General features: G+C 51.3%; 1 protein-coding gene across 3 annotated transcripts in view; it reads right to left on the bottom strand.

Annotated features, from left to right (window-relative positions):
* MAP4K2 (mitogen-activated protein kinase kinase kinase kinase 2) overlaps positions 1-13,673 on the bottom strand; it is a 299,578-nt gene that overhangs the window by 70,010 nt on the left and 215,895 nt on the right. For all 3 annotated transcript variants that reach the window (XM_085625928.1, XM_085625929.1, XM_085625930.1), the window contains 2 exons: positions 3,824-3,962; positions 3,430-3,557 (listed from right to left, as the gene is read on the bottom strand). In XM_085625928.1, coding sequence (XP_085482054.1) covers positions 3,430-3,557; positions 3,824-3,962 — 267 coding nt within the window. The remainder of the gene's footprint in view (positions 1-3,429; positions 3,558-3,823; positions 3,963-13,673) is intronic.

Genomic DNA, 13,673 nt, shown 5'->3' with positions numbered 1-13,673 from the left:
GAGATTAAGGATTCTGTATGTACAATGTAAACTCAACAAGGACAAAACCGAAATCCTGTTCTTCTGAAACAAGAGCCCCCCATGGGACTCCTCCTAATGAATATCCGAACTTGGTCCCCCTTCCCCCACAGACCACACCTGAACTCTCTGAATTATTTTAGATGGCAAAATTATGATGAATAAACAGGTTAACGGTGTGACCGCATCCTGCTGCTTCCTTTTAAGAATTCTTGCAATATTGTCAAATAGCTCCCAGAGCACACAAGACGCATGGTCACCCACGCCCTCATAACCAAAAGATTGATTTGACTACGGCAACATGCTCTACGTCGGCATCCCCAACAAGCTTATGAAAAGACTCCAGATCATCCAAAAGACTGCCGCTAGACTCGCCATAGATGTCCCCAGGAGTGCCCACATCACTCCCTACCTCACTGAACTACACTGGTTTCCAATCCGTAAACGTTGCCAATTCAAGCTACTAGTCCATGCCTACAAAGCCCTCCTTATCACTGGACAGGCATACCTCAAAGACGACTTCAACTCTACCAAACATCCAGGCAGCTACGCTCTACCTCTCTCACCCTTGCATGGGTCATTGCATCCGCAGAACTAAATCAGGAGGGCACATCTTCTCCTTCAACACCGCCAAGAATTGGAATGAGCTTCCTCAACACATCAGGACAGCTCCTTCACTTCTCGACTTCTGCAAGAAACTGAAGACCTAGCTGTTCAACTAGGAGCTCTGCCCGGCATATGTTCCTGCTCCAGCTCCTGATTACCGTCACAGGTGATAAGTTGCACCAATTCTGGAAAAGGTTCAGGCATTAATTGTTGAACGTTGTATGAACAAAGTAATATTTGGTATGTTATTCTTAATTATTACATCCTCTAAACACCACATAATCAATGCCATAATACTCTGCAGCAGTATGAGGCTGCATCTGTACTAGTAGAATTGGTTTGCCAACCAAGGAGAAAAACTGATGTGAAACCATAACCTAAATAGGTACTAGCAAGCCTTTTACAGAAGTCAACCAGAGAATTCTTCTTGTACATTGTCACTGCTGTCTGTCCTGAAGTCCCAAACCTCATCCTCCTGCTTCAAGGGACTCTTCAGTGCTGAGTCAGGATGAATAGTTTGAATGTGATCACTTTGTAAGCATTACGGCACATTGCTGACAGGGTTTGCCCTTCGTGTCAGCCTTGGGGAGTGCAGCAGGCGCCCATTAACTCTGAAAGCACTACCAATCTCAGGGGGTTATCTATAACCATTAGAGCTCTATACATTGTGAGGACGCCTCTTAGCACCTCCGAAAGCTACGTTACTGGCTCTAGTTTTAGAGCTAGAGTATGTTTGAGCACTTCTGAGTAGGTTGGTTATTCTCTGGAGTAGCTAGTGTAGAAAAGCCTCTCTCTACGTGCTTGGTTACCTACTGCGGATAGAATTGTACTAGCAAATCCTTTCCATTACTGGAAGAAAGGAACTTGTGTAAGGATGACATCCATCAGTTGGATGATGTCTCTAACATGTAACATACATTCTGAGTAATAGTATGTGGCTCAAGGACAAATGCATGCTTTATCACCATGGCATTGGACTACATCCGTAGGCTTATGTGTCCCTCTTAGTTAATAAATGTAGTGATTGGGGCTCTAACTTTCTTGAAACTGGATATTATTGAAACCTATATATAAATCCTAATAGTATTGTTTAACTATAATAGTATTGTTTAACTGTGCTTGGCTTTTGGGTAGGTTATAGTCAAGGCTTGGATTAGTAAATATGAACAAGTGCCTATTTTAGGAGTAGCTGAACTTACTCTGCTGTTACTCTGAATAAAAATAATGCAAAAGGGATCACGCCTCAGTTTATAGAGCCAAAGGGAATGTTTCAAAACAGGGTTTGGCTTACTAATGTCCCACATGGATACAGAGCTCTGTAGTGTAAAATGTATAAAGTACTTGGCACAGAGTAAAAACCTTTGGCTTAGCTCTGGCAGTAGTCCGGCTGAAGTGGTACCCAAGGTTGACAGGGTTGCCAAAAAACAAGACAGCACTGCATTTGCATCCATTTTGTGGTGCTGGGATAGCTGCTTTGTGTCTGACTTCTTAGAGGTCTTAGACAAATCTAACTACTTTGATGCCTTGGAAATATGTTTTTACAGGTCTTCTGTAGCATAGCTTCTTTGTTCCACGGAAAAACAGTTGTCCTTGTACAACAGAATTATAAAATAGAATGAGCCTTTCTAGACACGTTCTGGATAGAGTCTAAAGGGGTCCACCCAGGCAAAGCTCATTCCACAGTCCATTAAGCGCCCTGAAGGATTTAAGGCTCTATAGGGCTCTTCTGGCAATTTAGCATCAATTATCAGACATCCTTCTCCATACCACTGGGATGACAACATCTCCTCCACATCTCCAATGTCTTATTATATGCAGTGGCAACTTGCAAAAGTAGAGTGTGGTGGGGCGGGCAAATGAGTGGTGGGTGGGTAACTGCATTAAATAACTTATACTTATTAAATAAAGATTAAATATATACTTAAATATATACTTATTAAATAAATAAGTAAAATAGGCACTTACCTTCCTGAATGAACGTCCTCCTCGCTCAGGTTTTCTTCTTCTCGGCTCTGCCTCCAGCTCTGGACCATTAACAATTCCCTCAACCGATCCTGGCGCTGCTCTCATACTGGTAACCATCATAAGAGCAGCACCAGGATTGGAGGGAAGGGCCTCTCCTAGGCTCTCAGGAGGACTGGAGGCCTGTGCTTTCTCTAACCCAGCTGTCTAAGACACCTAGGTTAGAGAAGTTTAAAATGCACATGTATGGCTGGCCGTCGCAAGACAGCCGGCCAAACAGACATGTGCACTTTTAACTATGCTATGGCAGCCCACCACTCCTCCCTGCTGCTGCTGTCACTCAGCAGGCCCAGCCCCATCCTGACACTCGGTTCGGGACGGGTTGATGAAAAATAAAATGGTACTGAATTAGCTTCAGTAACATTTTATTTTTCGCTCTGGGGAATTTTTAGTGGGGGGACCCTTCTCCGCTGTTATGGAGGAGCCAATGTGTGCAACCAATCATTAAACTATGCTAAACAACATTTGAAGTACACAAAGAAGGAGCTCTGGTGTGAAATATAATCTGTCAGCATGCAGACTCTATACCGTCTCCAGGGCTCAGACACCATCCTACAAAGATTATTAATCATACTACAGCCATCTTGTATTCAAGTGTGGGAACGTGTAAATATGGTCCTCCCATGCCCGTAGCTGAGTCTACCCTCCTATAATAAACACTGTGGCACACTGCATTCTAAGACCTCTCACAGTTATTTATACAGCCCGGACTCTCCTACACCCAGGGTACCTCCAAAAACATCCCTTGCCCAACCCCCTTGCTCCCATGATGTCGCCACTAACCTCGGTTTCATCTTTCCTTTTCATGGTCGCCCACTCAGATGAAAAGAAAGCATTTGAATCATCAGCGACCTCAGGCAGGTCCCATCCAGGTGACTCAGGGCGGTGATTAGCTGTGATATGGCTAGAAGCTGAATGGACAAGACACATTGTTTCACTGTCAGATCCAGGAAGTGGAGTACCATCACTCACCAGAAATTCTGGTATTCAACGTCCTACGTCCAGCTATATGCATGCTATCAATTCAAAACATCAAAACTGTTGCTACCCACCCTCTGCTCCTCCTGTAACGGCCAACACAGTTTTATACATTTCTTAGACTCCGGAAGCCTCAATATTGCAAAGTTTCACATGTCAATGAAAACATTGGAATCTACAGATGTGTCTCAGGCCTCACCTGGGGTACTGTCGGCCCCATGGGAGGCTGGGTATGAAGAATTCTTGCTGCTTGCGTACCCATGAGTGGACTCCATCGCTTCCAAACTGCTGCTGTTAGCCATTCCCTGAGGAGTTCGCTTCAACGTTCCCGTGTCATCCTGGGAAGAAGTGCAATTATATTAGAACAACTCAGACAAATGCTAATAAACAGCGAGCAGAGAGAACTTAGGTCGAAAGAAAGAATATGTAAGAGGGGGAAAGGGAACAGAGAATGAGAAAGAGAAATGGAGGGAGCACAAACACAGCATACTTAAAATGCAGTGAAAAGAGGACTGAGAAAATCTTACTAGTAAAGAGCATCATTACAGACAGAAAGATTGGAAAGCAGGAAGTCCAAGTGTTGTAAGCAGAAGGTAGTGAAAGGACAGAGAAAAAGGACAACTTAAGGAAAGGGTAAGAGGGAAACAAAAACTGCGATAGAAAAGAAGAAAACGTCCTAGAGTTCACTAGAAAGATGTTGAAAAATCCAAAAGAGTACACCATTGTAAATAACAAAAGGGACAAGATGGCCAAACAACAAAGAAGGAAGAGCAAAACAATACAGGAAAAGAGCATAAAGAGGGTAATTAGGGGACAACAAATACAAAAGTGAGGCGGTGGAAAAGAAAACAAAATGCAAAATAAATGGTCCAAAAAGAGTGTTATTGGAATCCTGCTTGACTAAAAGGGTATTTAGTCGATCTACCAATTGCTCGCAAGGAAACATCTAATCCGCATTAACTTTGAAGGTTCACAAGACCAGGACAGCAGCTATTTTGACCTCCGGGGAACAGAACTCCTTAAAGAATTTTTTTTCTGGGTTAGTTTGGTGTCAATAGAACAAAAGGAAATAAATCTCTGAGTTTTTTTCTGCTTTGCTTGTGCTCAAAGGAAAGAAATGCATGATACTATTATCAGTGGCAATGTTAAGCTCTTTTGGCCTTTGGTAAATATAGGGAGTGTGATATCACCCTCGAGGTTAGAGGCACAGGACTCGAAATCAAATTGGGTTACGTTCATATGGGAGCTTTACTAAAAAATGTTTAAAAAAAGATTATGATGGCAAAAGTGATGCTGCTATCCATTAAGTAGTTGATTCTGATGTATTGCAACTACAGGAGACGGGCTAATGTCAGAGATAATTTAAAGTCTGGAATCATCATGGGCCAGAGGCCCAGCTGGCAGACATTTGTTTATAAGTCAAATCCGTATGGTGGGCAAATCTATTAAGTCCTTGTTAGGTCGAGCCTAGAGGCAGAGCACACGCGCTGCTCTGCGAAGCATGTAGTAATCCCTCTGTGGGCATTTTGGCACGCCCATGCTTGCCATTGGTTATTTTGTGTGACATTGTAAAATGCTGGCTTTTCATTGGTGTGAACGTAGAATTTCTCTCTCCTTTGTGTGCTTGGTTCTCTCCCATGGCAACCGTCCCTTTTACATGTACTCATCCTGTCCTGTCTATTTGTGTTAGTTTTGGCGCACTATTCGTTTCTTCTCGTTTTCTTTTGTTTGTATGGTGAGGCTCATCTCATGCACAGCTGATGTGGAAATCTAGATGTGATTGCTTTTTTGGCCTTACATACCACGCCGTTATGTACATTTATCGGGGCGGGTGCATTCTAAAGGCATTAGCAGAAAATGTAAGCCTCTTCCTAGAAGGAAAACACTCCCGCAGGTTAACCCCTTGTTCATCAAAATAATCTAGCTTCTACAATGACAGCCCCTCATGGCTGCGGTTGGGTCACAGGGGCAGTAGCAGACGGCATCCAATTCCGAACCTACAGGGACTTTGGCAACATTCCACATAGGTCAGAAGCTTTTAAACGTGAGCTTACCCACACACTAGCATAAATGCTTTTATTAGATCAGCACGTTACTTTAATTGACTTGTTCTGCCTCTATAACTGGTTTCCGCTCCCACCCGCTGTTTCTCCTTCACCTCCCCCGTCCTTCTTCAGTCTCATTGGAGAATATTCTGTGTGTCCTGAATGGGTCTAAGAACGCGTGGCTGCTCTGAACATACATTTTTGCAGCTGTGCATCCGTTCTTGTCTATGGCAGCGCAGGTATTTTTCAGAGTGAAATTATCCCTTCTAATCCAGATTCCCGAATCTACTGAGACTTTGGCAACATTCCTCATAATTTAATTACAGAATGGCATGTCAATTCACAGTAACCTGCATTTTGGGCTTAGTTCCAGCCAGGTAATTATGAGTTTTGTGCAAAACTCATTCAAGTAAAAAGGTGTGATTTGACTTGACTTCATCGGAGTATTCTGTCATTTGGGGATAAGTTTCCCTTTTTTTTCTCTTTTTGCTTCATATCTTTTACCTGATTGTTTTTTCTGTTTTTTTGTATATTCAATAAACAGATTTGAAGATAAAAAGGTGTGGTTTTAAAGTGTCACTGATTTCAAGACTTCAAAGAAACTGGTCACTTTGGGGCTGATGCACAAATCTTCTTTCCACACCTCTTACCAGTCTTGCTTCAGGAGAAAATCACATCTCAGTTAAAGAAATATCACAAGAGGTTACAGGAATAAAACAATTGTGAATGAAACATGAGAACGGTCGTGGTAAAAAGCAGGAAGGATGCGTAGAAAGGAGCCTTTACAAAAAATCATCTGCCAGTACGCTATCATCTATCAGCTTCTAGCAATATAACAAGGTCACGCAAGACCAACCTTTTAACATTTGTGTTTCCGAGTAGCAACTAGAGATGGGTGAGCCAACTCTTTTACAGGGATAGGCGAGTCAGAGCCAATCCAATGGTCTGGCTCGGATCTTACAGCCCGTGCACAAGCCGAGCCCTGAAAACACTGTTTTCCCCTGCTGTCTGTAAAGGGTTTCCAATTTGTTTTTTCCCTCACAATGGCACAGTGCACCTACAGTGAGATAACTTCAAAAATGGAAAGTTCTGTCGCAGGTGCAAAGGCAACACTTAATAGTGGTTGATAATTGCACTGTATCTATGGTGAGAAATTCCGAAGATCAATCTTTTTGAAAGACCGGAAGTGACAGGCGGTCGAAGTGCACAGGCAGCATTTTGTTAGTTTCCCTGTAAGCAATACATTTTTCTTAATGTCAAAATATTAAACTCTCTATTTAAACCTCTCTCCCAACTATCGAGGTGGTTGAGACAAAGAAGCGAACGTAGCGTGGGATGTGAAAACCTTTAAAGCTGTAAGTGGGGGGCGTGGCCAAGATGGCGAGGTGAGCGGACGTCTCCTCGACCGGCTCCCGCTCCTCTGAGCCCCTGGACCTAGTTCTGGCGCAGATTCTCCCCCCAGCTCTGCGGGAGACGTGGCAGCGGGGCCGGCGGAGCACTACCGGAGGCGACTTGGCAGCCCGGAGCGCCCGAAACGCACCGACGGCGCCCTCCGGACCAGCGGGCAGGAAACGCCGGGAGGAGGCGGAGCGTCAGGCCGGACTATGTGAGGGCAGGCCCGGACGCGTGCGTACGCGAGTGCCCAGGCCCGGCGGGGCGTCCTTCGGCGTGGTGGTGACGAAGGCCGGCACTAGTCAGCACAGGACGGTGGGGGACCGAGCGGAGTGACCGTGACGCTGGTGGCAAGCAGAGGAGCGACTCGGCCCCGGAGCGCCTGCACCCTCCCTCCGACTAGCCACGAGGGACTTTTACACGTGGGGCCCGGACGCGTGCGCGGGACCCCTGGGCCGCGGCGGCGTCCTGGAGTGAGAGAGGGTCCGGCTGAGGGGTTCGGCGCCGGCGCGGGACCTCGGGGGGTTCCCCTTCTCCCCCCCCCCCCCGGAGCAAGAAGACGAGTGGAGTTGCTGGCGACACCTGCGCTAAAGGGGAGTTGCCGACACCGGAGAGTGGAAACACCGGGGGAAGCCCGACTGCAACAGAGGCGGCCGGAGAAGGGCCGAGCCACAGAGCACCAGGAGGGGCAAGTTCCGCGGTGGACCGCCGCACACCCGACCGCGCTGGGGTACCGAGGTGAGCTGAGCGGCGGACTTACAGAAGAGGCGCCGGGCGGATCGACCCCCTTCCCCCCCCCCTCCCCAGTCCTAGCAGAGCGGAGCGGGGTGCGGTTGAGGCTGAGGGAGACTGACGAGGGGGCCCGCAGCTCACGGACCGGGGGACCTGGAGGAGAGGAGGTGAAATAGCGACCGGAGTGGGCACAGGTCGGGGCCCGACAGAGAGCCTGAGCGGGCCCGGAGCCCGCGGAGGGTGGACTGCGCAGGGCGCACGGCCCCGGTCACGGCTGGGATCTTCTGAGCACAGGCTGGAGAAGTAGATGCCTGACTGGCGCAGGTCGACATCTGCTGCCCCGCCCACAGCGCCCCGGCGGCCGGAGGGCCTGGCCCACGAGGCGGCATTACTGCGGAACAGCGGAGAAGGCCACACAGCAGCGGGAGCCACGGCCCAGTGGGGGGAACACGGGGGCGCAGGGTCTTGGCGAAGACCTCGGCAGAGGATCAGCGGCACGGCGGCCACGGGGCGCGTCCCCGCACTGCGAGCATGGCGGGCAGCAGAGGAGGAAGGAAAGGCACTCTCCCCGAACTACTGGGTCGACACCCGCAAAGAGGGGAGAGGGGGCAGCAGTCGCCTCACACCTCCGGCGGTGCTTCGGAACCCGACGATAGGGAGCCCCCGATCACTAGGTCCTTTATGGAGTCCCTCTTTGGCTCTCTGAGGGAGGACTTCCAAGCCCTGAAGAAAGAAGTGGCCAGTGAAGTGCGGGAGATCCGCCGAGACGTGGACGGCCTGGGTGAACGAGTAGCCATGGTGAAAGATGCAGGCCAAAGGAGAGATGAGGAGTTCGAACAGCTACAACAGGAGGTGCTGCGACTCAGAGACCAACAGATTGATCTCCAGGCACATGCCGAAGACCTAGAAAACAGGTCTCGGCGAAATAACGTACGGGTTCGTGGTGTACCTTCGGCGGAGGAGGGTTCGGACGTAGCAGGCTACCTGAGAGATCTGTTCCGAGAGGTTTTGGGGGAGCCGGAGGAATTCCCCATTCGCATAGACAGGGCGCATAGAGTGGGGGCGCAACGGAGGGCATCGATGCCGCCCCCCGACATTCTGGCTTACCTCTCGGACTACCCACTCAAAGAACGTATCATGACAGAAGCAAGGAAGCGGCAACCCCTGACCTTTCGGGGACATCCAGTGGCGCTATATCAGGATTTGTCAGCTATCACGCTCCAAAAACGGAAAGCATTCAAAATAGCCACGGACTTCCTGAGAGAACAGGGAACGCCCTATGCCTGGGGCCATCCCTTTAGACTCATCTTCCGCTGGAATGGAACATTGCACCAACTACGCTCCCTGCAGGAAACGTGCGGGGTCCTGGGCCTCACAGCAACGGAGGACGACACGGCTTCGCAGCGCCGGGGGCGCCCTGGAGGGGACGGATGGCGGCGCGTGGCCGGGCGGCGCTCCAGGGATCGCCCGGCGCGGCCGGACTCGCCCACCCTCAGGGCTAGTATGGCCGATGCAGTACTGGAGGTGGCCGAGAACACTGGCCCCAGCGACAGTGCACTGACGGCGTAGGAACACTCCGGGGGGAGAACACTACAGCTCACTTTAATTTGCAGGTTTGGGGGCTGGGGGGGGGGGGGCGGGCGGGGTGAGAACGGTGGCTGAACGTCCAGTGGAGGGCTTTACCAAAGACTTGTTCCCTAGGGAAGCAGGATTGGACAATGAGGACTCGGGTGGGAGAGTGGGGGAGAGATATACAGGAGGGGAGGGTCTTGGGGCTGGTGGCTCGTTGCCAAGGGGTAAACTAGTGGATGGGGGATGGGGGGGGGGAGTTTTTGTTGATGTTGGGAGGGGACCGGGAGGGAGGGAGATCTCACGGGGGGGGAACAGGAGGCAGGGGGTCCGGGGAGGGGGGGGGGCATCGTCCAGTGCGGGACCGGCATTATGGTCTAGACAACGACTCCACTGATATGGTATTTGGGTCCTCGAAGGGTCAGCGCGGACAGCCTTATCTTTTCACATGACACCCACAACCCTCAAAATAGTTACGCTTAATGTGCGGGGCCTTAACAATCCGACTAAACGACGTGCGGTACTGTCCCTATTAGAAAGCACTCAGGCGGATATTTGTCTTCTCCAAGAAACGCACCTTCTACCTCGAGATTGTGCTAGGCTGCGCTCTCCCTCATTCCCAACACAGTTCTTCTCATCCTGTACCACCAAAACAGCATCCTGGTGGCCCGGCGCTTTCGGGGAGAGGTTCTTCACAAACAAGCAGAACAGAAAGGCAGACTCCTGGTCTATAGATTCAGGGTGGCTGGTCTCGCCTTCACGATAGGGTCGGTATACAGTCCGAACGAGCGGCAAGAACGCTTTCTTAGCTCGGCGCTGGGGGAGGTCACGGCTACCCAAGACAGGCACCTCATCATAGGATGAGACTTCAATTTAGTATTTGACTCGGCACTTGATCAATCCGCCCAACGTTCACCGCAGGCGGGGGAGTTCTCGGCGGGGTGCAGGGCTCAGTTGGCGGACATGGATTTGCTCGACCTTTGGCGTTATCTACACCCTGGGGAAAGGGACTATTCTTATTACTCACACGCACATAAAACGTATGCACGGCTAGACCACTTTCTGATCACCGGGCCTGTCTGCGCCCTCGCCGCAACAGCTGACATAGGAGTGATCTCCATGTCGGACCATGCCCCGGTGACGGCTACCTTTTTATTACCGTCGGTCTCCCGTGCCCCACGGGTGTGGCGTCTCCGGGACACCTTATTGCACAGAAAGGAAGTCATCAAACAGGTGACGGCTGTGATTCAGGAATACCAATCCCATAACGAGATTTCGGCGACCTCTAGGGTGACCCAGTGGGCCGCTCTAAAGGCGGTACTCCGAGGGGAATTTATCGCACTCTCGGCGGCGGATAACGCACAACGACGGTGTAAACGGGAAGAGCTCACACAGAGGGTCCGGGAACTGGAGCACATACACCGCCGGACGGGGGCCCCCCGGATTTGGCGGCAACTCCAGGGAGCCAGAAAGACCCTGGTGGCTTTAGATATGGACCGCGCAGAATACGCGGCGCTCCGTCTCAAGCATGCCTATTACACAGGGGGGGACAGGTGCGGCCGATTGCTGGCGAGCAGGCTCCGAGTAGCGAGACAGAAACACCTGGTGAAGACGATCACTGACTCCACGGGGACTGCGGTTACGGAGGACGCCCTTATTGCAGAACGCTTCCGCAAGTACTATGCTGAACTGTACGCTGGGGAACCCCCGGATGCGCTAGCAACGCAACGGTACCTAGACTCCGTCTCGCTGCCATCACTGACACCCCTACAGGCGGAGGGTCTGGACAGGGAGATACGGGTAGAGGAGGTCATCTCGGCCATTGCCAATCTTAAACACGGTAAATCCCCGGGACCGGACGGCTACACCTCCCTCTTCTATAAAACGTTCTGCGTAACACTCGCGCTGATTCTCACGCGCCTTTTTAACACCTTCGCGGAGCAGGGGGCCATACCACCGGAGCTGCTGCGGGCGTCTCTGACGGTCATCCCTAAAACAGGGAAAGACAGATCGCAATGCGGCTCTTACAGGCCGATATCTCTCTTGAATGTCGACCTCAAACTCTACACTGGGATCCTAGCAGCTCGCTTGGCTCCCCTCCTACCGGGACTTATAGACCCAGATCAGGCGGGCTTTGTTCCGGGACGCCAAACGGTGGATAACACCAAGCGGATTACACACATCATTGAGAAAGCGTCGCGGATCCGGGGGGAGAGAATGTTGATGGCGGTGGACGCCGAAAAAGCGTTCGACCGAGTGCACTGGCCATACCTGGAGCGGGAGCTGGAGGAGGTGGGGATAGGGGACAAGTTCCGCACCATGATTTTCAATTGCTACAGAGACCCAACCGAGGTGGTGAGGGTAAATGGATGCAGCTCTGGGAGTTTTGCTATTGAAAGGGGTACGAGACAGGGGTGCCCGCTGTCACCTTTACTTTTCGCCTTATACATGGAACCATTCGCACAGCGCATTAGGAACAATCCGGCGGTGACGGGAGTGAAAATGGGCGGTTTTTACCATGCAGTTAGCTTATATGCGGACGATGTGATCTTCTCCTTGGAAGATCCTCTCACAGCCCTGCCAGCTTGTATTGAGGAATTGAACGCTTTCGAGACGGTGGCGGGATTTAAGATGAATATGGGGAAGTCAGTTGCCCTGGACCTCTCACTCGCACCGGCGACCAGAACCCTCCTGCAGAGTCAAGTCCCGATAGTGTGGTCAAGGGACCTGGTGCCCTACCTGGGAATCCAGCTGGCCCCCACCCTGCCCGCAATGACGGCAGCGAATTACACTGCTGTGGGAAGGAAGATACAGGAAGAATTGACCAGATGGGACTGCAATACTCTCTCGCTGTTGGGCAGGGTGGCGGCCGTTAAAATGACCATCCTGCCTCAGGTGCTCTATCTGTTTCGGACGCTCCCGCTACAGCCCCCAGCCGGGTGGCTTCGGCGGATGCAGTCCGACCTGGGGCGTTTTATTTGGCAGGGTAAGACACCCAGACTGAGGAGGGCACTTTCACTGCTGGCGCCGGAGGCTGGAGGCCTCGGCATTCCAGATCTCCGCAAGTATTTTCAAGCGGCACAGTTGCGCTATCTCGTAGAATGGAGCAGGTGGGAATCAGATAAGCCCTGGCTTTTTCAGGATCAAGCGGTGGCGGGCAGGCCACTACAGGAAGTGCCGTTCCTACGCAGGGCCCACCGCCCAGCGAATCTCTATGCCTCCTTCGTCACTCGAGTGCCACTACGGGTTTGGGACGCCACGAATCTCGCACATGGGTTGACCACATTTCCCTCCCCGTTGACGCCACTGGTGGATAATCCGGACTTCACCCCAGGAATGGAGGGAGGTGCGTTCGCTCACTGGCGCACGGCGGGATGCAGGGCTCTGTGCCATCTGTACACTCCAGAAGGGGTCATACCCTTCACGAGCTTCCGACAAGACTATGCCCTTCCCGAGACGGAGAGACAGGCGCGGATCGTCCATTGGGGCGTTGGGGCGTAGCCCCCCCGCCCGCGCCCGCAAGTTCAGAGACGCCGAGGGTGGGGGAGAACTAACTGACAATGCATGTCAGTCAGCATGACGTCGGACCGTGGGCGGTCCGGCGTCATGTTGACTGACATGCATTGTCACAAGCTAGGGAAAGGCAGCACAAGTGCGCATGAGTGGGCATGGAGATTAATTTTTACTCCGTGCCCAGTCATGCGTACTTGTGATTTTACTGCCTTGCGCATGCCCATTAGGAGCCCCTCGGTCTCCTAATGGGCAGGCGGCGGGCGTAGCGTAAGCTGTGCCCTCAGCCAATCCTGGCGCTGCTGGCAGCGCCAGGATTGGCTGAGAGGGGTTGGCAGGCCCCTCCAGTTCCGTTCGTGAAGGCGCCCAGCCAGGGGAGCAGAGGTCTGAGGTTGCGTGGACCCGACCGGCTGCGAGGTAAGTTTTTTGTTTAATAATATTTAATTCCTCTGTGCGCGACCCCCCCCCCACGAGCCGCGACTGATTATTGTACACATTTTATTTGCTTTTTTCTTGGGGCAGGCACTGGAAGTCCATGCCTTTATTTCGGTGGTAGGTAGTGTGTGCCGTCACCGTGAGGTCTTGGTGGGAGGAGGTATGATAACAGATAAGGGATTGCGAAATGTATTATGTCTGCGTGGCTGGTGTTTTGTATATGAGAAGAACACATGGTTCATGTACACCCTCTCCAAGCGCCTGCTTGGCCATGGGACCGATCTGCCTTGAGAAAAAATGGAATGTATCGCAAACGTCACTGGTGACGTTTTGGGCAAAATGTGATTTCAAAGCCGACAAGCCGTA

The sequence above is a fragment of the Triturus cristatus genome, chromosome 9 (assembly GCF_964204655.1).
Source record: "Triturus cristatus chromosome 9, aTriCri1.1, whole genome shotgun sequence".
NCBI lineage: Eukaryota > Metazoa > Chordata > Amphibia > Caudata > Salamandridae > Triturus > Triturus cristatus.
This window is presented reverse-complemented; position numbering and strand designations above follow the sequence as displayed.